Source organism: Hoplias malabaricus, chromosome 14 (genome assembly GCF_029633855.1).
Source record: "Hoplias malabaricus isolate fHopMal1 chromosome 14, fHopMal1.hap1, whole genome shotgun sequence".
NCBI classification, from domain to species: domain Eukaryota; kingdom Metazoa; phylum Chordata; class Actinopteri; order Characiformes; family Erythrinidae; genus Hoplias; species Hoplias malabaricus.
In genome coordinates, this window is record NC_089813.1 from 34,931,973 (window position 1) to 34,955,404 (window position 23,432).

General features: G+C 43.3%; 1 protein-coding gene across 1 annotated transcript in view; it reads right to left on the bottom strand.

The window, feature by feature from the left end:
* Positions 1–4,364: 4,364 nt before the first annotated feature.
* med27 (mediator complex subunit 27) overlaps positions 4,365–23,432 on the bottom strand; it is a 78,903-nt gene continuing 59,835 nt past the window's right edge. Inside the window, exons 5-8 of the mRNA XM_066644218.1 lie at positions 21,972–22,079; positions 13,315–13,356; positions 10,917–10,994; positions 4,365–5,536 (exon numbers count right to left, since the gene is read on the bottom strand). Of these exons, the coding sequence (XP_066500315.1) occupies positions 5,402–5,536; positions 10,917–10,994; positions 13,315–13,356; positions 21,972–22,079 (363 nt within the window). The 3' untranslated portion in view covers positions 4,365–5,401. The remainder of the gene's footprint in view (positions 5,537–10,916; positions 10,995–13,314; positions 13,357–21,971; positions 22,080–23,432) is intronic.

The following is a 23,432-nucleotide window of genomic DNA, read 5'->3' on the forward strand; positions in this document are numbered from 1 at the left end:
TAATCCAGACCTGTCACGCATTGAAAAACAACCACTGCATTATGTAATTAAACATTCTGCAAGGGAGACCCAGAGCAGCTAAAATCCTATATCAGGCGAGAATGGCAAAACAGTTTACTTTTAAAAACTATAGAAACTAGCCTGCTCAGTTCCTAAGCATTTACAGAGTGTTGTTAAACGAGGTGGTGATGCAACACAGTGGTAAACATGTCCCTGTTTCAAATGTTCTGGAACGTGTTAATTAAAAATGAGTAATTTAAGAAAAAAAAACATCCCTCGTAGTGTTTTCAATTAAACACAGAGTTTAAATTATTTCAAATCATTGCAATTTATTGTTACTTACTTACATTTTGTCCAGCGTCCCACTTTTTTGGGAGTTTTATATATATTTTACAGAAAATGCAAAAGAAGTTGTGAAATGCATGCTATCTCTGCACTGTATTTATGCACAGTCTCCTCCATATAACACACCTGACTCAGATCAATAGTTAATGAGCCAGGCGTATGTGAGTGGAATCAGGCTTGGAAAAGCTGGGAAAGCACTAAAACGAGCAGTGTAAGTGCATTCCTGGAAAATGCTGATCTGAGCTGATTTTCCCATTCATTCAGCTCCATACATGAGCTGCCCTCATTTCATATTAGCATGCTAATAACACTAAAATCATGCTGTGTGTTCTTGCAAATGACATTTCCATTGTAACAACCCTTAATAGATCACACCCAAAAAAAGTATTGCTCTTCAACATAGCACTGCTGTGTCTGATCCACTCATAGAAGTACAACAGACACCATCAAACAACCACCACATCACCACAGAAATAACACCTGCTTTGTGGAGGTTCTGACCATTGAAGAACAGGGAGAAAATGGCTAACACTGGAGAAGACACAGCACTCCACAAAGACAGTGGCTCATGGCACTGACACTACACACTTCCACTGAAAACAAACTACATAATCTTTTATTAGTCTCACAATGCTCTCACAATGAGAACTGACTGGTTTATTGACTGGCTTTAACATGGTTTCATTTGTCAGTGCATTTCCTTTCTCAGTAGAGAAAAGTCTTTTCTGTCTTTGATCTTCTTGTTGCTCAGGAAAAAAAAATGAAGATATGAAGGAGATCTCTTCTTTGATTTCTTATTGCTGTGGCGTGTTAGGCCTGTGTTACAGAGTGCAAGGACACTGGCAGCACAGGCGCCATGTAGTAATGCTGTCGCCATCTGTCAGGCACAACCCCCCCCCCCCCCCCCCCCCCAACACAAAAAAAAAAGCAGTGTCAGAAGTGAAGCTCTGAGTGACCTGTGTGGAGACTTTGCGCCTTGTTTTGTTGCCGTGCTGGAGCAGATGCTACGGCTCTGCTCTGAGGAGTGGGTGAGGGCAGCAGCTCTGAAGTCACGCTTCCAGCCAGAGCAGCAGACTGCAACAGCGCTGAGAGAGAGAGAGAGAGAGAGAGAGAGAGAGAGAGAGAGAGAGAGACATTCGACAAGTGTCTCTTCTCCCAGCTTTGAGTTTCACAGCGCAAGACTCCACTCATCACCTCGCGTAGGATCTGAACAGGAGCCAGTGAGAAACTGAGGCGCATCACAAAATCACTCACTGCTGCACACTCGCTGAGGAAAAACATTTTTCATTAGCTTCAACAGGCCGCTTTAAAACAGGTTCAAAACCAGCTCTGAAAGTCTGAAAGGTTGAAGGAAGATGAAATGCTTCAGACACTTTCCACCCACTTTACTAAACACCTACGCTCTTAAAATAAAGGTGCTAGGAATGGTTTAATGCTGTAGAGGAATCACTTCTGTTTAGCCAATGGTCCTCTATTGAGATCAATAGAGTTCTCTTGTCTTATCTCACTGGTGCTCAGAGACACAAAGTAGGTCCATATTTTATTCTCTTTTGCGTTGTAAGTCCAGGATCAAGTCAGACATGAGCAATCCTGGGATCCTGGCACTGTCTGAGCCATATAAGCAGCTGCTAAGCGTCCCACGGTCAATTCAGGGGATCCTAACAACTCAACGTCTCAAATTATGTCTTTAAAAAGAGAACACATGACGATTGAGAGCTTTTTTTGGACGGTGTTAATGATATATCATTTGTTTTGGTTTTTATGAAACAAAAAGAATGTCCTGCTTTGAGAGACCCTAGATAGGACAATGCCATTGGATGGTTAAACATGCTTGGAGGTGAACGCTACCTGTTCCAAGTGTTATTATTCATTCATTCATTCATTAATTATCTGTAAGCGCTAATCCAGTTCAGGGTCGCGGTGGGTCCAGAGCCTACCTGGAATCATTGGGCGCAAGGCGGGAATACACCCTGGAGGGGGCGCCAGTCCTTCACAGGGCAACACAGACACACTCTGTCTGTTTACTCACACACTCACACCTACGGACACTTTTGAGTCGCCAATCCACCTACCAACGTGTGTTTTTGGACTGTGGGAGGAAACCGGAGCACCTGGAGGAAACCCACACAGACACAGGGAGAACACACCACACTCCTCACAGACAGTCACCCAGAGCGGGAATCGAATCCACAACCTCCAGGTCCCTGGAGCTGTGTGACTGCGACACCTACCCGCTGCGCCACCGTGCCGCCCCAAGTGTTATTATATAGATGCTAATTACAATATGTTCTTTCAATCATTCATGTTCTGTATAAATGCTCAACATTTCTTCATAACATCTTTGCATGCCTAAACACACTTACTGTAGTACTTTACAAAAGAAGGCAAAGGAGATTATATAATAGATACATAAAAAATATACTTCTGTATAGGTTGCTTTGCTCAGTGCAACTCTCCCACTTTTCCCTGTTTCTGAGGAGGCCATAAGTCAAATTCAGAGCAGGTAAACATCTTGAATAATTCATTCTTTTGATTGCTATAGTTGAGGACACACTGCAACTGCAGGCTTTCAAAAAGTTAGCCCTGAACAACTCCATTCTCAGCAGGAACAGTACCTGAAAATGCAGAGTACAACCTCACTGCAACACAGGGCTCTTTAAGGTGGTATTGTATGCATGGTCACTTCCATACAGCTCAGAGTGGACTGGACACACGAAGGAACGTGCTGAACTCTCTCCTTCAGTGAAGGCCACTGGAATAACAAGACTTTAAAATTACTTTTTACGTTCAAAGGTTTATGATTAGAGAGATCTCCGTTCTTTTGCTGCAGTTACTGACCTCCACTCTTCTGGAAAGGGTTTACACTACATGTTGGAATATTAATTTATGGATTTGATCGCATTCAGCCACATAAACATTAGTGAGGCGAGGTACTGGTGTCCTACAATTCAATCTGGATCACATACACCATTCCATTATCTGTAAGCGCTTATCCAGTTCAGGGTCGCGGTGGGTCCAGAGCCTACCTGGGATCATTGGGTGCAAGGCAGGAATACACCCTGGAGGGGGCGCCAGTCCTTCACAGGGCAACACACACTCATACCTACAGACACTTTTTGAGTCACCAATCCACCTACCAATGTGTGTTTTTGGACTGTGGGAGGAAACCGGAGCACCCGGAGGAAACCCACGCAGACACAGGGAGAACACACCAACTCCTCACAGACAGTCACCCGGAGCGGGAATCGAACCCACAACCACCAGGTCCCTGGAGCTGTGTGACTGCGACACCTACCTGCTGCACCACCGTGACACCCCACATACACCATTCCAACTCATCCAACGGTACTGAAGAGCGCTCCATGAATGAAGTTATTATTTGCGTTAATGCGCAACTAAACTGTACGTACCATACAGAGTAGACTGTATTCATAACTATTTTGTGTAGTATCTATCAGAGAGTAGGCTTTTAAAAGAATTAAGTGCTTTGGATATTCTCTAAAAACTACAAAATACTCACAACCTTCTGCTCTTATTTCCCATTCTGATTTCTTAGAACTTGCACACAATCAATAATTCAGCTTGTTGCATACAGTAAGGTCACGTACGCTTTGAGCCACTGAGTTAGCGCCACAGCCTGGCTTCTGAAGCCATAGCTAGGACTAGAATGTCTGAAAAAACCCTGCTTTACTTTGTCACCTTGGTGTAAATTATGAATGACGTGGGGAACGGGGGCATAATTTCTAGGTCACCCTGGCGTAAGAATGCACTTAAGCCTAGAGCCCGAGTCTCCAGGTGCCCTTGCGTGTTTGGACCCCGGATCTCTGGATATTTGTTGCTTTACTTTTTACATATTAAAGCAGTATGAAAAGCACAAGCTGTTAGAGATTGGCACCGAAAACCTCAACACCAGCAAAAAACAAGAACCTGCGTTAGTGCCTTTTTTTTTGAAGCCGCAGCTTGTAACAGCAGAACTGGATTATAAAGAAATAAAGACAACAAAGTAATAGAAAGCACACTTGTTGAGTTTTATTGTATCAAAACAATAAGAAGAAGGGGTTCTAACCAATCACGGAAAGAGCCAGTGCTGGCAGAACACACTGAGGTTATGACCTAGTTGTAGCAGTTTGCGTTATTATAAAATAACACGTTCCTAACATTTCAAGGGTGCATCATAAAATATTGAAGAACTTTTCTTTATAAATGGAACTACAAAAAATGCTCGCAAACAACAACAATAACAATGAAACAGACTGCTGCACGACTTGGTTGGGAGCACTTCACTGCAGCGCAACGTTCTTTCAGGTAAAAAAGCTGTAAAGTAAAAGTGGGGTGGGGGTGGGGGAAAGTAGGACACAAGTTTGTGCGAGTTTGGGAAACTATAGAAGTGAGAGCAGCACAAACGTATGCCTGGAGTTAATGTTTACTGACGACTCCAACACAAGACCTTCCCAGTGAGACAACACAGCCCAGGACCAAGGGCTCCGGCGGCTTCTGAGACACAATGAAAGAATGTGCAGTGAACAGAAAAGGCTTTATTGTGAGCAATGTGAGGCTGGCAATGCTGCGCTGTCTGCAAATGCACCACACTCAAGTCCACTGGCCAGACTCGTATAGCGAAGAAATCTACGCTTTCAATGGCCAACGTTCTGAAATCCAGACTTTCAAATGGACACCATGCCGTCCCTCATTCAGTTCTAGACACAAAGCTTGCAACTCCTGATCAAATGGCATGTTCTTCAAAGTTACCACAATCTAGATGGCATTGTTCTACAACGTTTACTACTACTGTTTTGCACAGGCCATTTTCTATTATTTATATTTTTGATATGTTATATCGTTAAAAAACAGTAACTGGGCTGTAAAATGCGTGTGCTCTGTAGAGGATGTGTTAACGTTTTCCCACTTAGAGAATCAGTAAACCTTCATTTGATCAGGAGTACCCAGACATCTACAGACATTCCCCTCCTAGTTCTTCTCTCCTGTCAGCTTCAGTCCAGCAGGTAATGTGTCCAGTCCCGTGTGGGGTCAGGTGTATTCTCTTGTGTTCTGTTCTTCACTGCCTGCAGGTGTCATGGAAAGCCTCAAGTGTGCGGAAGTCTCTCCAGGTGGGCGGCAGTCCGTCCTGCAGGAACTTCCCACAGCGCTGACATGGAGTCTGGAAAAGCTTGATGTAGCTCCGCAACCATGTCTATGTGACACAGAGACAGAGACAGAGAGAGAGACAGAGAGATCAAGAACATTAATAAAAAAAAAAAAGATGACAACTGAACAAACACCAGGCATCAACAGATGATGCTGAACGAAGGGAAAAAAAGTGATCCTGTGTCAGATCTAGCAGTGATGGGACATGTGGTAAAACTTAAAATATAAAGTTCCCTCTGAGGGTCTATTTTTCCTTACAAACCTGTACCTGTAGATAATTGAGCACAAATCTGAATCCCAAATGGCCCTTTGTTAGAAATATCATGCTCCTTTTTGGTACTTCAAGCCATACATAGTGCATCTAGTGATTAGGGAGTAATTTGAGATGTAGACAACAGTGAGGAGTTTGGTGTGTTCTCCCTGTGTCTGCGTGGGTTTCCTCCGGGTGACTGTCTGTGAGGAGTGTGGTGTGTTCTCCCTGTGTCTGCGTGGGTTTCCTCTGGGTGCTCCAGTTTCCTCCCACAGTCCAAAAACACATGTTGGTAGGTGAATTGGCAACTCAAAAGTGTCTGTAGGTGTAAGTGAACGTATGAGTGTGTGTCACCCTGTGAAGAAGTGCCACCTCCAGGGTGTGATTCCAGGTAGTCTCCAGACCCACCGCGATCCTGAACTGGATAAGCGGTTACAGAAAATGAATGAATGAATGAATGAATGAACAATTTTGATGGCACAAGTGTCTTCAATAGTCAGGACCACCACAGAGCAGGTATGATTTGGGTGGTGGATCATTCTCAGCACTGCAGTGACACTGACGTGGTGGTGGTGTGTTATTGTGCTCTGTGCTGGTACAAGTGGATCAGACACAGCAGTGCTGAACAATGTGTCCACTCACTGACTCCGCGAGACACACCTACCTCCATGGACCACCTTGTAGATGTAAAGTCAGAGACAGTAAGTCATCTGTTGCTGTAGTTTGTGTTGGTCGTCCCCTAGTGATGTCACTGCACAAACATTCCCTGCTGTGTGGGGGTGCTGTGGTGGTCCTGACCATTGAAGAGCAGGGTGAAAAAAGTATGTAGAGAAACAGTTGTAAAACTACAAAGTGCTGTATGACCTTAGCTTATCTTACAAATTAAGGCAGGAAGTCTGAGCAGTTTTACAGCATGTACTTCACGGAGAATATAACAGTGCCACAGGAACTGTCAGGGGTTTCTCAGGAAATATTGAAATTCTAGACAGAAATAAAGCCTCCCTGAACATTCTGTTTTGGAGCATATTCATGCATATCTATAATGAGCTCAGTGTATCTGCTAAAAGTATACCCTTCCTGAGCACTCCAAACTCTGGACCCCCAGGCACAGAAACACCTTTACACATGACTGGTCGGTTTCATTACATTGGCATGATCAGTGTGAGTTGAATATGGGGCCTGGGGTCTAAACAGCAGGCCTGGGAGCATCACATGCAGACACTCTAACGCACCATTGATCTGGAGCAGGTGCGCAGCAGACGCTCACCTCTCTGTCCGGCTCCACTGACCCTCACAGCCCACTGAGTATTTACTCTCCCCTGTCAGTAACCATTGACCAGCTCAGGTCCCCTGCAAGCCCCCAGCTCGGCCTGCTGCCCCCCCAGCTAAAAATAACTGTCTTTCTAACAGAACTAGAAGAGTTTCTGTGAAAGAGTAGTGTTTGGGTAAAAGCAGACACGTTAAAATCACCACAAACTACATGCCTAAATATCTCAATAACTAAACTGAAATGATACCATGGCAAACACCTAAAACATCAGGAAAAGTAATGTACTTTCTGTACAAGCTGGGGGCAGTCTGCAAAATCGCTGGTATCTGCTTGTTAAGTGTGACACCACACGTGAGGTTTTGCCATTTGTGGGTCCAATCACGCCTTCAGCCCAGTGTTGTATGTTCATAAGATATGTTTTCTGTTTGAATAAAGCTGAATGCTTCAATCAATTATGGCATCCCAGTTCCAGAGTTCAGAAGAAGGAATACTTTCAACATGAAAGGAAGTAAATGTGTTTTTGGCAGCACTTCTTTAACATTCACAGCTCTTTCTGATCTGTGTGAGCTGCTGTGCGGACCGACTGTGCTGCTCCGTCTCTGGAGCAGAAGAGCCATGTCGAGGGAGTTGTGTCTCCCGCTCATGGTCAGTCCTGGTGTTCTAACGAGCTGTACTACCGGCGATTCTCTTCTACATAAAATAGCTAAGGTTTGTTCAGAAAGTCGCTGATGTTAGTTGGGTTTTTCGTTTTTTAAATAACTCACTAGAAGGTCTGAAAAGTCGCTAAAACTAGTGGCAACATCATTAAGGGAGGGAGAGGAGGGAAAGCGCTGCGGGCGCACACTGTGACACTCGTTGGAAAAACAGATTTTATCATCCATCCATTATCTGTAACCGTTTATCCAATTCAGGGTCGCGGTGGGTCCAGAGCCTACCTGGAATCATTGGGCGCAAGGCGGGAATACACCCTGGAGGGGGCGCAAGTCCTTCACAGGGCAACAACCACACACACACACACCCCTACGGACATTTTTGAGTCGCCAATCCACCTACCAACGTGTGTTTTTGGACTGTGGGAGGAAACGGGAGCACCCGGAGGAAACCCACACGGACACAGGGAGAACACACCACACTCCTCACAGACAGTCACCCGGAGCAGGGCTCGAACCCACAACCTCCAGGTCCCTGGAGCTGTGTGACTGCGACACTACCTGCTGCGCCACCGTAGTATCGGTACTCATTATATGGGGTATTGAACCGTTTTTAATGACAAAGTATTGAGATACCATTCTAGTGTCGTGCACTACTATACACTACAATCATCTTTATTCAATAGGAGTTAGGGCCCTCTGCTGCAGTATCAGCACCTAATCTTCTGGGACAGCTTTACTCTACATGCTGAAACTTTTCTGTGAGGACCGGATAGCACAGATGCTGCAGGGGAGGGGTACTGATGCTAGGTGATTCCTTCTGGGATCCACAAATAAATTAAAATGGAAAGGGAAAAAAAAAAATAAAACTCATGGAAAAAAGCTCTATCACTCTAGAGAACGCAGTAATACTGATGCAAAGCCCAATGCTAAAGGCTTTATTTCCTACTAGTCAACACTTAGCCTTGGGCAAGGCGATCTCAGCGTCATGTGCAGCATCTCCAGAGTGTGCCATTTTATTTCATTCGTTTTTTCTATGCCGCACGAGCATGTGCACAGTTCAAGGAGGGCATCATAACGTAGCTGAATTATTAAATTAAACTTGAACTAAAAGATGCAGACATGTATTTATTTACTACACAGAAATCATTAGGCTTTCTCTGAAGGCTTAGAAGGCCCTGAGGGTTCCCACTGCAGAATTTAAAGCATGTTTTATGAGTCTGCACAATTAGTCGACCGCTACTTGTGTGATCCTCTGTTAACAGCGCAGTTCCTCTGATGCACTCTTCCTAATCCAGTCTTACACTTTTCCCATGAACTGCTTGGCTACATTTTCCCAGCTCTCAGTTTTTCAGTGCAGAGGTGTTCAGCACATCAGGAAACAACAGAGCTCATCCTGAGCTACAAGGAGAACAAACAGAAATAATATAAAAATATTTCTTTTAATAAGAGCTACAAAATATATAGCTACCACACAGTCATCAATGCTAAGGACTCCACAGTTTTTCGACATAAATAACCTCTGTTTTCGGTTCTTTTATTAAGTAGAGGGAAGTACATTATAATTGCTGTTGGTTTTAGGCACTTTGCTCTTCTATCTCAAATTTTGTGCCACATTTTATCTTTTTTTTTATCATGTACAAGCCGAAATGGTCCAGTTACTAAAATCTTGTTGCATTCACTTACATTAACGGTTAAGTGTTTTTTTTTTCTTGTTCTGTAACACAGCATTTTAGAGAAATAGCCACGTGTTTCCTACTGTTCTGTATTAAATACAGCACCATATATACAGGAGTAACATTTCATTCCTCACTCTAAACCTGGCTGTGACCTCCAGGCCAGGGACTGACAAATAAATCACTCCTAAACTGTGACTAGACTTTACCTCCACTGAAAATATGAACACCATAAAAGAAAGACTTCTCTGTCGGTCTGACACCTGGATTTCAGTTTACAGAAAGTCTTCTCAATACTGCCTTCACTCACACACACACTATCCAGGCAGAGCTAACAGACAGACCAAGGGAGAGAGACAGACAGTGAGCATTGGGGCTGCTGTAAAAGAGCCTGGCTGAGCTTTAAATATGGAGAAGAAGAAAGGAGCTGCACGCTGACATGATCAGAATAGCTCTGCATTGATCTGAGAGAGAGAGAGAGAGAGAGAGAGAGAGTGAGAGAGAGCGAGAGGCAGGAATCAATCTGCCCTGTCCTCGCTGCCCTGAGCAGGCCACTGCACACTATTTAAAGCCTGACTGGACACACCGTGGCATCACGTATACAAACACACATAAGGCATTTTAAAGCAATAGTTCAGCGTATGCACACAAAAAGTCTCTAAAAATTATTCTAAATTTTCAAGGACATCAAATCCTCACAGATATTTTCTGAAACTACGGATACTGGAAGCCTGTGCTAGCATTTCTCCTGCGGTGTTGCTGTCAGTGTGTGAAGAGTGGGAGAAGAGGGTTGCATTGACAATCCAACACAATGCGCAGCACTTTGAACACATTTTATAAGTGGTCAGAAACTTGTAAATAACTCATGAAAGAATAAAGTTATGTTAAAACCAAGCACACCATTGTTTTTCTTGTGAAATTCCCAATAAGTTTGATGTGTCACATGACCCTCTACCCATTAAAAAAACAAAAGTTGGATCCAAAATGGCCGACTTCAAAATGGCCACCATGGTCACCACCCATCTTGAAAAGTTTCCCCCCTCCCATATACTAATGTGCCACAAACAGGAAGTTAATATCACCAACCATTCCCATTTTATTAAAGTGTATCCGTATAAATGGCCCACCCTGTACTTTATCTACTTTAAGGTGTTCTCAGAGCAGCAGCAAAACTGAAGCAGATAAACATTCAAGTTCAGTTCAGAAGAATGGATGAACAAGTAGGTGTCCAAAAACGTTTGGCCAGGTAGTGTATAAACAAAAATCACGTACAGTTGATTACACCATAAACCACCCCTTTAAGCACCAGTCAACACAAAACTGCAGAGGGATGTTCAGACACTTGCCTTTAAGGCAGATACTGTATATTTCCTGAATTATTATTATTAGACCTATCATTATTAATTACTTGTATCTTATCATTTAACTCCAGAACTGCATAAAGGGCTTTTAAAGTCAGTGAGAATCCCACAGAGACATTGTTCTGACAATGGACAGCAGCTCAGTGAAGACACAGCGAAGACAGAAGGGCAGCGTGTGATGATCCTGCTGTAATTAAAAGAGCACCAGGAGGAGCTCACCATGAACGAGCGCACCACCACGTCAGGCATCTGGGGCAGCTGATAGTGCAGCAGGGCTGTTGTGGCGTGGTCAGTCACCTGGGGACAAACAAAGCATAAGGGATACTCTTAAGGGCAAAGAAATGTTGATTGAGTTCTGTATACTTCATTATTATTAGCAGACTCTTACTTTAATAAACATACTGTATGATAGGGATTGTTGTTAATGTCCAGACAGGGGTCTTTCAGAGCCAGTACATCATCTCAAGTAACACATACGTACTGGACATACAGCTTTCAATAAGAGGCTTGTTTTATTAAATCAGCTTTTAAGACCGATAGATGTAAATGAGCCCTGTTCTGATTGGCTGCAATCTAAAGCAGACCATCCCAAAGCATAACTGCATCAGTAGGATGGTCCAGCAGTGTAGGAGGCTGTAAGCTGGCATGACATGGGTATAGGTAGTTAGCGCTGTCTTCTGAGTGTGTTGGGCTGGAGTCCTAGCTTGTGAAAAATCTATGAATTTTGTGACATCACAAACCCATTTTTGATACTAAGCTGTTACCAGTGCGTTGGTTTATTGCTCAATAATTTCCATATGTAAGAACGTCTGGACTGCAGCGCGAGGCTGATGTGATGTAGCCCAGTGGGGAGATCCAAGGTGCTTCAAAGGACCACTGACTGATTTGGTTTAAAAGAACTTTGGCGGCTATTTTGGATCAAATAAGAGCATGCACAGGAGGAGGAGTTTGATTTCTAAATCAAACGTTAACAGATTCCATGAGGAAGGTAAAGGAAAAAAAACAAAAACCAAACAAATAAAAAAACACTTCTGAACTTGAAAGGACATAGGGCGATAGAGCAGCTGATCAAATTAAAGCCCGTTTCCAAGCCCACGCCGAGATCAACACAACGGTTCCCTTTTCCCGACAGCTCACCATGGCCTTATTACTCCCTCCAACCTCTCATCTCCCATCACTAATGTAATTGTCGTGGGGGGCGGCTACAATTGAACAGTTTCATTCTTCTGGGTCTTTGCCACTTTCACCACGCTGTCGTCATCCTCCGGCCACTTCCTCAAAGCCGCTCATGTTTTCAGAGGCATTACATCATGTCCTGCGCAGGCTTAACTCTGTTCAGATGATCACAAACACGTTTCCGTGCTGCGGTGGGATGTGACAGGGCTGTGGGGAAGGGGGTAATTGAGCAAACGCTAAGGACCGCCAAGCAGAAGTGACAGCTGGGAGGAGAAGTTGAGCGGGGGTTCCGCCCCCGCCCCCATCCCACTGCTTTCACAGGGCCATGTCGGAGTTAGTTTTTGAAGTGAGGAGGAAAAAATAAAGAAATAAACAGGTCACCACTTTGATCAATCCGTCCAGATGTGTACCTCCAACTCTCTCGCTCTATCTCTGGTTTAAAAAAAAAAAGCTGCAGTGACACTTTCTTGCTCTCTCTTTCCCACCATCTTACTTTCTCTCCTGGAAGTCACTTGCTTTCTGTTGATATCATGCAGGGCATCTCTCTCTCTCTCTCTCTCTATTCCTGTATTGCCCTCTTCTCTCCTTTTCTGTAAGCTGAAGAGACTTACACAGAATGTCTCTCTCTCTCTGACCGACAGACGGACACAGACACACACAAGTAATAACTCACACACAAAAAAACAAAAAACAAGTGATTTTTCTCTCTCTCTCTCTCTCTCTCTCTCTCTCTCTCTCAGGTGTGTGTGCACAGCACGAGGCTGTGGAGCTCCATCTGCCCAGAGGCTGCCGGGGCTTTAATTCCAGTCTAATGAGATTCTGAGAGAAAGGAACATAAAAGGAATAGAGTGGCAGGCTCCAGCCCAGATGTTTGGGGGTTTTGAGGGGAGAGGGGGGAGGGCTGGTGGTGGACTGAGAAATGTAGTGAAAGTGGTGTTGGAGTAAAACGTGGCGGGGGGGTGGGGATAAATAAAAAAAACACCACAAACACACACACACACACACACACACAAAGACAAACGATGTGCGGGGGATAAAAGGCGGGCCGGGCCTGGGCGAGGCCGAGAGAAACGTGAGCTCCATCAGGATGAGAGACAGAGATCTAATTAAGGCCCTACTGTAAGATTCCACAGATGAATGATTAAAGCCCCTCGCTCAAGCCGCCCGGCTAGAATTCGACAGGAGGGTACACCGGGATAACTCTGCTCTCAAAACACCCACACTCACACCACTCTCGCTGATTTAAAAAGCATTAGAGCTCCAAACGAGCTTCTTCACAAGGTTGCAGTAACTAATGACCACACGCGTGCTGCGGTAAGGATTAGTGCGGTATCCCCCACCCCCAACCTGCAAGATTTAAACCCCTACCCCCCCATGTAAGCCAATAAAAGATGCATAATTAGGCTGTGTGTTTAAACTGTAGCCATGCAGATCTTCTCACCTTCTGAAATACTTGGTAGTTGGATTTTGACCAGATGTCCAGCTGCAAAGAGAAGAACAAACAGATTCAGATTCGTGTGAACAGATGAAGAAACTCTCAGGATTGTGTTAGATAATACACAAAAGCATGTTAATCTGTGAACATTAATATGGGGGCAGCCATGACCTAATGGTTAGAGAAGTGGGCTCTGGTTCAATCCCAAGGACCAGCAGGAAATTGAGCAAATCATTTCACTCAACAATGAGCAATTATTCATTCATCTATTCATTTGGAAACCACTGTAACCACTTCACATTCTTACCTGGAATCATTGGGCGCAAGGCAGGGGCACACTTTGGACAGGGTGATCATAGACAGGGTTTGAACCCACAACCCCAGGACCCTCAAGCCATATGACAACACAAAGTCATATGTTTCGTCATATGGCTTGGAATTTCCAGTAATAATTTGGTGGTAACAGCTGCCCACCAAAACAAGGCACCTACACCCCAACTGCTCCAAGGGCGCTGTGGCTAGGGCTGCCCCAGGCTCCGGGCATGTGCTCTCACTGCCCCCTAGTGTAAATAGTGTGTGTGTAAATGTGTTTCACTGCACGGATTGGGTTAAATGTGGAAAACAAATTCTTCTGTGTGCAAGCATAGTGGCCAAAAGTGTGATTCTAATTCTAATTCCAAAATGAATAGAGGCTGTTTCTGCAGCACGGTAGGGAATATCTACAAAGTTCTGGCCTTGTATTGTATATAAAATACGGTATTGATATTGATATGTCTATGTTAGGAGATTGTTATTCAGCCCATATTGATGCTGTTGAAGGCTGTGCTATGACAGTTGGCAAAGCAGCAGCGTGGATGTGCTAGACCAGCCACTTATTACTCACATCCTCAACAAGCCCATAAAACACATCAGGGAATGAAAGCACTGGGTACAACAGAGCTGGAAGATAAATGGGAGAGAAAGATGGGTCTTGTGTAACACTGCACAGTTATGGGTGCCAGTAGAAAAGAGAAAAATATGGGTAATAGAGAGGCCTATGACATACTGAGAGGGGAAAAAAATAACAAGTGAATCTTACAAGTGGTTCTGCAGAGACTCTGAACATAATGAGGATGCTTAAAGCATTCTGGCAATTTAATTGAGAATAACACGAGAAAACTGATCAGTTCTCTTTTACAGCTTCACTGCACCAATATCGTGCGCTCCCTTTCGAGAACTACCTGGTCATTCCTTTGGAAGCTGCCTTACATGAACAGTCATCATTCTTTGTTCGGTCATGCTGGTCCCGCCTACAGAACATTATGGAGGATCCAGCCTTTTCTCTCTAGGAAGGCCACCCAGATGGCTGTTCAGGCTTTTGTCATCTCAGTGCAGTTCCGCTCCTGGCTGCTCTCCCTCTGGGGCCCATCAGGCCCTTTTAACAGATCTGGAATGCAGCAGCATTTCCTCAATGCTCCTAAATATATACAGACAGTCTGTATTCCAGCAGGAGACTGTATATAAATGTTTAAAAAGTGTTTCAGGACCTATTTATGAGGCTAATTTAGCCAACAAGCAATCAACAAAAATAAAAAAGGGAGAGTACAGACAGAATTGAGGATGTCAGATACTTAGCTTTTAATAACTCACTACTGCCATTTTAGCTACATTAGCTTCCAGTGAAAAAATAAGAAGAAAACTCCAGACACTAGTTTATTGATTATACGTAGGGGACACTCACACTTGGCCCGGTGGAACGTACCATACGTACCAGAGTACGGTTGTCCCTCAAGTCCGTGTACCTTTTGTTAATTAGTTTTCCATTTCTAATCCTGCAATAGAACAATGGAGAACGACCCATTTCCCTGCTTTGAACGATATAAATATTACTGATTTAAGGAAAACAAACTTTTCTACAACATAATGAAATTAAATAAAACAAAATACAAAAAATATGAACAAAAATACATTAAACTAATTTTTTTTAATTCCTGCTTGTGGCCAATCGGGCTGCAGATTTTAACCAGAACAGGACGTTGCTAATGCTAATAGCGTCGTAAATTTTAAAATGGAGGAACTTATTCTGCTGGTGGATTAAAGATGGGCACACTTGACCCATTTCATAATTTACTTAAAATATGGTCAAGGACAGGGCAACATATGCTGAGATTTCTATGCACATTGGGGACATGGGTGCCTGTAGAGCGTGTTCTAAAGCTAATATAAGTACATTTGCGAAACCGCAGCAGAACGGTGATGTTTATGTGACACGTAGCTATATCTGTTATCTTCCTGTTATGTCTGAAGAAACAAAATATCAATTTATAGTGAACTAATATCTAAATATATCCAATTCTAATATTCCCTGTATGTGTGTTTTGATGTGATGGAATAAAAGAAAAATAAAACAAATAAAATCTACATTTTCTGGTACTGTTGATGACAAACAAAATAGAGAAATGGGTCATTCTGCATTTTTCTATTGCAGGATTAGAAATGGAAAACCAGTTAACGAAAGGTACACGAACCCCCCCCCACTCCCCAGTCCCATAACATTGGTGTCACAAACCATTAATAAGGTGTAGAAAGTTCCATACACAGCTTTATCTTTTACTTTAAATCATGAAGCCCCTAAGTGACATTTACTGAAGTCCCAGTCCCAGTTTGTGAATTTGTGCACGTGACTTCATTTACAGTGTGACAGAGAGACCAGAGAAACGCTTATTAAAAGCATATTTTGTTTGTTCCAAACTTTTAAACAATTGAAATGCTATGGAAACCTGTCCTGTTACGTACGACCCATTTCAAGAACAAAATGTTGAAATTCATTCATTCATTCATTGTCTGTAAGCGCTTATCCAATTCAGGGTTGCGGTAGGTCCAGAGCCTACCTGGAATAATTGGGCGCAAGGCAGGGGATACACCCTGGAGGGGGCGCCAGTCCTTCACAGGGCAACACAGACACACACACATTCACTCACACACTCACACCTACGGACACTTTGGAGTCACCAAAGTCACCTACCAACATGTGTTTTTGGACCGTGGGAGGAAACCGGAGCACCCGGAGGAAACCCACGCGGACACGGGGAGAACACACCAACTTCTCACAGACAGTCACCCAGAGCGGGAATCGAACCCAGCTGTGTGACTGTGACACTACCTGCTGCGCCACCGTGCCGCCCAAAATGTTGAAATACAAAGTGAAATTACAAAATGGTTGTTTTGATGTTTATGTCACACTGGGATTTTAACCAAACAATAATTACAGAATAAGGCGAGAAATGTAGAAAAAACATTGTGTTCCGTGTTGTTCCTTTGCTCTCACTTATATTTATCAGAACGTGGCTTTATGGTAAACTGAGTCTGGGTGCATTCTTACATCATACAGTGGCTTTTATTTTGAATAAAGGCACTTTCACACAGCACAGTGGAGTTCAGGGTTGTACTTTATGGCTCATTTAGAGTCGTGTTGTTGGCAGTAACTCTCACTACAGATCGCCTAGTGTGAGTACACCCTTAGTTTCAGAGGGAATCTGTGCTTGAACTTTGATTTCACGTTTAACATTGTCTCTAAACAAAGCTCACAAGAGCCCAAAGAGCTGAATATGGGCCAGCGTCGATGGTAAGGGCTGAGATGGGTGCTGTGTGTCTGCGAGTGTTGATCGGCCGGGCTCAGCTGTGTGGCGAGAGGGTGGGGAAGAGCCTGTGCTAATCAGGCCGTTGTGTGAAGGTCATCAGAACAGTTTCAAAGACGATAACAAATCAAAACGTTCCCCGAATCTTATATCAAACAGGGCCGGTGTCAGCGTTTATTAGAGAAATCAGATCCCATCTCCCCACTGTCCCACAACCCACTCCGACACACTGACGCCCTTTGAAGTCGGAAGAATGCCGGATCGCAAATTACCCAAGAGATGCCTGAGATAGTCTTTGAAGCCCCACTTTGATAGCGTAGTTTTCCTCTCGCTATCTCTCCCTTACTCGCCTGTCCACACTCTCTCTCACACACACACACTCATTCATTCATCTCCTCCTCCTCCTCCTCTCTCTTTTTCTCTCTTCTCAACATCTACTGGGAGTGGTAGAACCTGATCCAGAGGCTTAAGAGGGGGTGGGGTCAGCAGAAAGCCCTCAATAATTAGCCCTGACTCTTTCTGCCCAGGTCAACTCTGAGTCACCTACAAAACAACCCTACAGCCGGATTAGGAGCTCTTCTCAAAGCTCTAGGCTCTGCGCTGAATGGAGACATATCCCACTTACCCCTTAACCCTCACAAGCCTGGAGGTAACATTACTGCTTGATTTACAGTACAAGATAACATTCATTCATTCATTCAATTTCTGTAAGCGCCTGTCCAGTTCAGGGTCGCGGTGGGTCCAGAGCTTACCCGGAATCACTGAGTGCAATACTGGAACACATCCTGGAGGGGGCGCCAGTCCTTTGAAGGGCGACAAACTCTCACACATTCACATGTTAACATAACAATGCAATTCATTGTAGATTCATAATGAAATGCATTTACAAACTGCATCAACAGACATCTGATTTCTGTGACCGAATACCATCAAATCCTTGCAGTCATGTTCCAAACACAAGCATAAGGCTTTCCTAGAAGAGCAGAATCCCATCGAAACCCTTGAATCCAGACAAAACAATGGGCTTTTCTAACATGCATCATATAATAACTATAGTAATATCTCTGGACTTCAAAAGGTTAAAGAAGAAAGGACCGAGTGTGCATCAGGTCTTCATGAAGTCCTAAGGCTTTTAGTTTGAACTCAAAACTGATCAGAGTTAGAAGTCCCAGGCTGAAGCTAATCCGAGCAACTGGCCCTCAGGTAAACCCACACGGCTGCAGGCCAAAGCACGAACGAGGTGTGAACAAGCCTCGGATAAATAACTGTTGCAAAGGAACACGCGCACACACACACATTTAAAAAAGAAAAAAAAAAAAGAAAAAACACCATCTGCATGTGTTTACTCCCTCCTCCGTGCCCTACAGCAAGGCACAGCTTTGCTCCAGGGCTCTCATCAGTCCCTCAGTCCTTTAACATCACACGTAAAGGTTTACACTCGTGGAATCACAGGACAAAACGGCTATTAAACACATTCTACTCCTTCTTCTTCTTCTCCGTGCACTCCTCCTCCCTCCCCATTTCCCTCTAATAAGCCCAACATGCATAAATCGAAGGAATGAGTAAATGAGTCAGGACAATTGTTATTCATAAACCCTCTGAGTAAGCTCCACAAATGAGGCTTTGCAGGGTCTAAAAGACCCAGACAACATTTAGCTTAGACCACGTCCTCTGTTTACAAGGCCAGCTAATTAACTTGGTTAAAGGCGTCAATAACAAAAACATGGAATTTTATGTTCATTTTAATTCTCCAGCTCACTGAAGATAAACATAAATTTGTTTTATTGAAAGTGTAAATCTGAAGTTTCAGTTGATGGTGTTTGTGAGAAGGCGATATAAACACATTACCATATATATTGTAATATAGACACACACTTTTAGAAATGAAGTGTATCCAATGGCAGTCTGCACTTCTTTGCATTGGTTACAAATGTCACTAACTTATCAAGGCATGGAATGGAGTTCTAGGGAACGTCAGTCCACTGCTCCACAGCCCAATGCTGGGTGCTGATAGTCCCCTCCAGTGCTTGACACCGAGGATGCTTTTGAATGTACTTGGAGTTATGCCTTAACACAACACCCCACGTCAGTGTCACTGCAGCACTGAAAATGATCCACCACCATAATCATACCTGCTCTAAAAACGGTGAAATCAGCCAAAACAAAGTATGCAGAGCAACACATGGACTACAGTCTAATTGCAGAACTATGAAGTGCACCTATAAGGTAAGTGGAGCCAAGAGAACGGACACTGAGTGTAGAAACAAGGGTCATAATGATGATCAAAGTGTCAAAAGGAGGCAGTTATAATGTTACGGCTGAATAGTATACACTGTACGTATCTTAGGCATTACACTATTGATGCTAGGTCTGGGCAATTAATCAAAAATAAATAAAAAAATCGACATTCAGAAGTTGTAATCGACATAATCTTGTCTATATCTATTATATCAATTATTTAAATACTCTGTTATGTGCCCACTGTGTGTTCATGTACTGTCCCTTTAAAACCACGCTACCAAGCTGTAGTCACGTGATTCTGCCCCCTATAGGCCACATGCAGAACCAACCTAAACGCCAAAGCAGACCGAACGACTCAAGCAGCACGTACCAAATGATGTGCTGTGTTTTGACTATAATTAATACGACACTGAACAAAAAGTCAAATGTAAATGCTGAAAAAACAAAACCCAGTCTCAGCGACCCAAGCACACACCAAATACAAACAGGGGTAGGAACATTAGAAACATTCGAAAAAATATCCCAGCTTTAACACTGGAGAATATTTACAGTACAAGCCACTTTGTACTGTAAAAAAATACAAAAACAAAATAATCGTTCATTAATCGTAGTCATGGTAAAATGTACAATTAATCGTGATATTGATTTGTGTTCACATCGTCCAGCACTAACTGATGCTGTACTGCACTTCCATATGTTTATAACCAAATATAAAATAAATACATTTAGTACAATAGCATGAAGTTTTATAGTCATCGATAAAAAGTACAGATATTAGACATTGAACAGGATGAGAAATATGAGAGGAGATACAAAACAACAATAAATGTGATAAACTGTTAGTGGAGAAGCTTCTAGAAGCAGTCACACCCACATAAAGGGGCTCTGAGTGCCCTGCTGCTGTCAGCTTAAGCAGCCCTCTGTAGCAGAGGTTAATTGTTAATGCTCACCACACGCACACACGTGCACACACACACACACAGCTCTCCGCCTCACAGAGCTCCGGCCTGGCAGCCAGTTCACAGGTTTCACACTTGCTGCCATAATTAACCGTGATCAAGGTTCTGCGCGTCCTTTGATGGCCATCTCGTATTAGTGTCACCTCGCTGCGTTCAAACGGAGCAAGAGAGAAACACGTCGCCATATTCAAAATGAATGAGCTGCTAATGTCGAACCTGACGCATGGGGTGGGGGTGTGGGGGCAATAAAGGATAGACAGCACCTTACGTTCTTTACTGACTTTTCATGTTAGAGAGAGAGAGAGAGAGAGAGAGAGAGAGAGAGAGAGGAGTGTGCTGAACATGTCTGAATTATTAAAAGGTTTGGTTGAAGAGACTAGTGTCAATAAAAAAAATAAAAAAAATATCCTGGATTTCATATCGTTACCTAAGCCTCGAGAGCCATGGGCCTTACAAAACTCTCCAAAGAGCCCAAGAGGACAGCTTGACCTTGTTCAAAAAACATAAAGAAAAGATCAGAGGAAGTATGGCGCTAGGGTGGGGATGGTAATAGGAATACTTAACATTGTAGAGGCCACTATTTTTTATAAAAGGCTTTTCAAGAGCTTCAGGACTAATAGTAGACCTCTGGCTGAGCCCAGGACCAGGCTTAATTGAAGCTAGGGGCACCCCTCCTGAGAGATGGGTCCTTAGAATCAGAACTTAAATGGTTTATATTTTGGCTCCGTTGGAAGGTATTTGGACTAAGCTTAACTTGCCTCTTCTAGACTTAAGTTATAAAACTTAGCCCTTTTAGGATAAAGCATTTTTACATGTAAATAGTAAATAATAATTCATACTAAACTGGAGAATCTGAGTTTTCTGAAGACACTTTCATGTGAAATGCCAGGAATAGCCTCTTCACGTTTCCAAAAAATCCATGTATCCCCTTTTTCAGACTGAATCTATGACTGAACACGATTTATTCCAGCAGCCACCGCACTTTAACATAGGAACATTCAATTCCACCTGGCCAGTTTTTGGATGGGAGATCCCTAAGGACAAGCATGGGATGGTGTTGGTGTTGGTGGGGCAGACAGAGGGGGCTGTCCCTGTGCTCTGTGTGGATCCCAATGCCTGAGCAAATGATGGCGTCCTTTAGACGAGATCCAGTAGCATATCTTTAAAAAAATAAATATATTAAAGTCTGGATGATACACTAATGTCCAGCTGAATCAGCCACTGTGGTCACTTCTGGGCTCTTAATCAACCCCAGCTCATTCCTACATGTCTCCTCTCTACTAAACAGCTGATGTGTGGTGAGTGCACTGGTGCGACTGGCTGTCATCCAGGTGGATGCTGAACATTGGTGGTGTTTGAGAAGCATTGATTTTTAGTATTCATCAGAATGCGGTATGCATTATAGTGAGCAGCAGTAAACATCTGTATTACACAGTATGAAGAATTATGGAGATTAGGGCTGATCTCCAAACACAAATGGACAGTTTGTTCCAGTATCAGCAAGTAACACTATACCATACCCTATGCCGGCCAACCTTCTTCCATTATTGACATTTTTGACCATTAAACCTTTGTGTTCAATACCTTGGGCAGCTGGAAATTTACTGCACATACTTAGAGAAGAACAGCATGGGTCATCGCTTCCTGTCCTGGAGGTGATTTGTGCTTTCATTTCAAACCAAATTTTGGACTGGAATGGATAAGTCCAGGCTTACAGGGTTAATTCAGGGCTGGTGAAGCCACAGCATTACTTTGGTTTATAGTCATTTTGCTCCCAGAACCAGACCCTAAGTTAATCTTGAGGGATGTGAGCATTCCCAACTTCCACTCTTGGATTAACCCTTACCTTTCCATCCTCGGAGTATACGTTTTCGTGGTATCCCCTGACGATGGTGCGATCGATAAACAGGCTCCTCATCACCACGATGGCTTTTAGCACCTTCCCCAGTGTCACCTGCAGATGAACACACAAGAGCAGAGCAGGATCAGCCCTCTGTGCTTTTACAGCACAACCACATTCTGCTGTGTCAGCTGTGTTTAAAGGCATAGCTCAGAAAAACTGAAACATTTACCCCAAATGATGCTGATCTGAGACGTGCTAAATGCAAAGTAGCACAAGGACCTCTACTGAAACTTACCCACAACCCTACTTACTCAAATTTAACAAGCAGACAATCCAATAGGGAACTATTCACATTCAAATAGTTACGGGGGCTTTATATGAGTGGTGTTTAGCATCAGTGACACTTTGTTTTTGCCTGAAGTTTGCTTCTTTGACGCAACAGTAGGTAGTATTTCACTTTTAAATAAGAGCTTCAAAGTCATTGTGATGCCTCACTGAGCTGTAATAAAGATAACAGACTCTATGCCATTGCTAATCCGGGCTCAGCACTGAAGAAACTGTACTATGTAACTTCTGGAGGATGGTAGAAAACCACACCCTCCTCACACTTTTTTGCATAATCAAAATCTTTAAAAGCAACATTCACAATTTTATTTTTAAAATTCAGGAGATGTTTCCTTGCCACTGGCTAGCTCTCGGGTGCTTGAAACCATTCTAATTTGTTTACAAAGCCCTAGTATCAATAAATGGCTAAAAAAACAAACTGTCTTGGTCCAGTTTGCTAGGCTTCTTCTCTCTCTGCTCACGGCAGTGAAAAGGTATTTAGCGATTTTTTTTAGACACTGGAGAGAATTCCAAATGTGGAAAAGCATGAACCAAGATGAGGATACTGCTCTATTCCTACTGCATAGGTGCCTAATATTGACTTATTTTTACAGCCCAGACGTGCTACAAAACCAAACAGATGAGATACTGTGGTAATTCAAACACTGAATACAAACTTACAGACGAGTTACAGCCACGTACCAATGAGTGCCCCCCTCAAACATACCATTCCACCTTAAAAGACGCTAAGCTTCTGAACATAAACAAACCAGGGAGAACTGCAGTTCCCCACAATTGTAGTAGCTGTATAATTGCATGCTAGTACATGCTAGTAGACATTCAACACATCCCCAAAAATGGTCTGTAAATTCTAAAAGTTTTTAAGGTCACACAGGCGTGTCCATTTAGGTGAATGCCTTTAGACAGCATGGTGCAGAATACTTGCACATCTTAACTATGCTAGCCTCAGAGATCCTGTGCAAACTCACTGGTTAAACTAGGTTTGGTTGAGCTATTCATTACCTCCGAAAAATATTCTTTACATCATAAATCTGAATTTGTAAACAGGGTAGAAAGCTGTGAATTGGGAGCTTTCTAACCTTCAGTGTTCCGCACAGGCTCTTCCCAAAACCTTCTGGC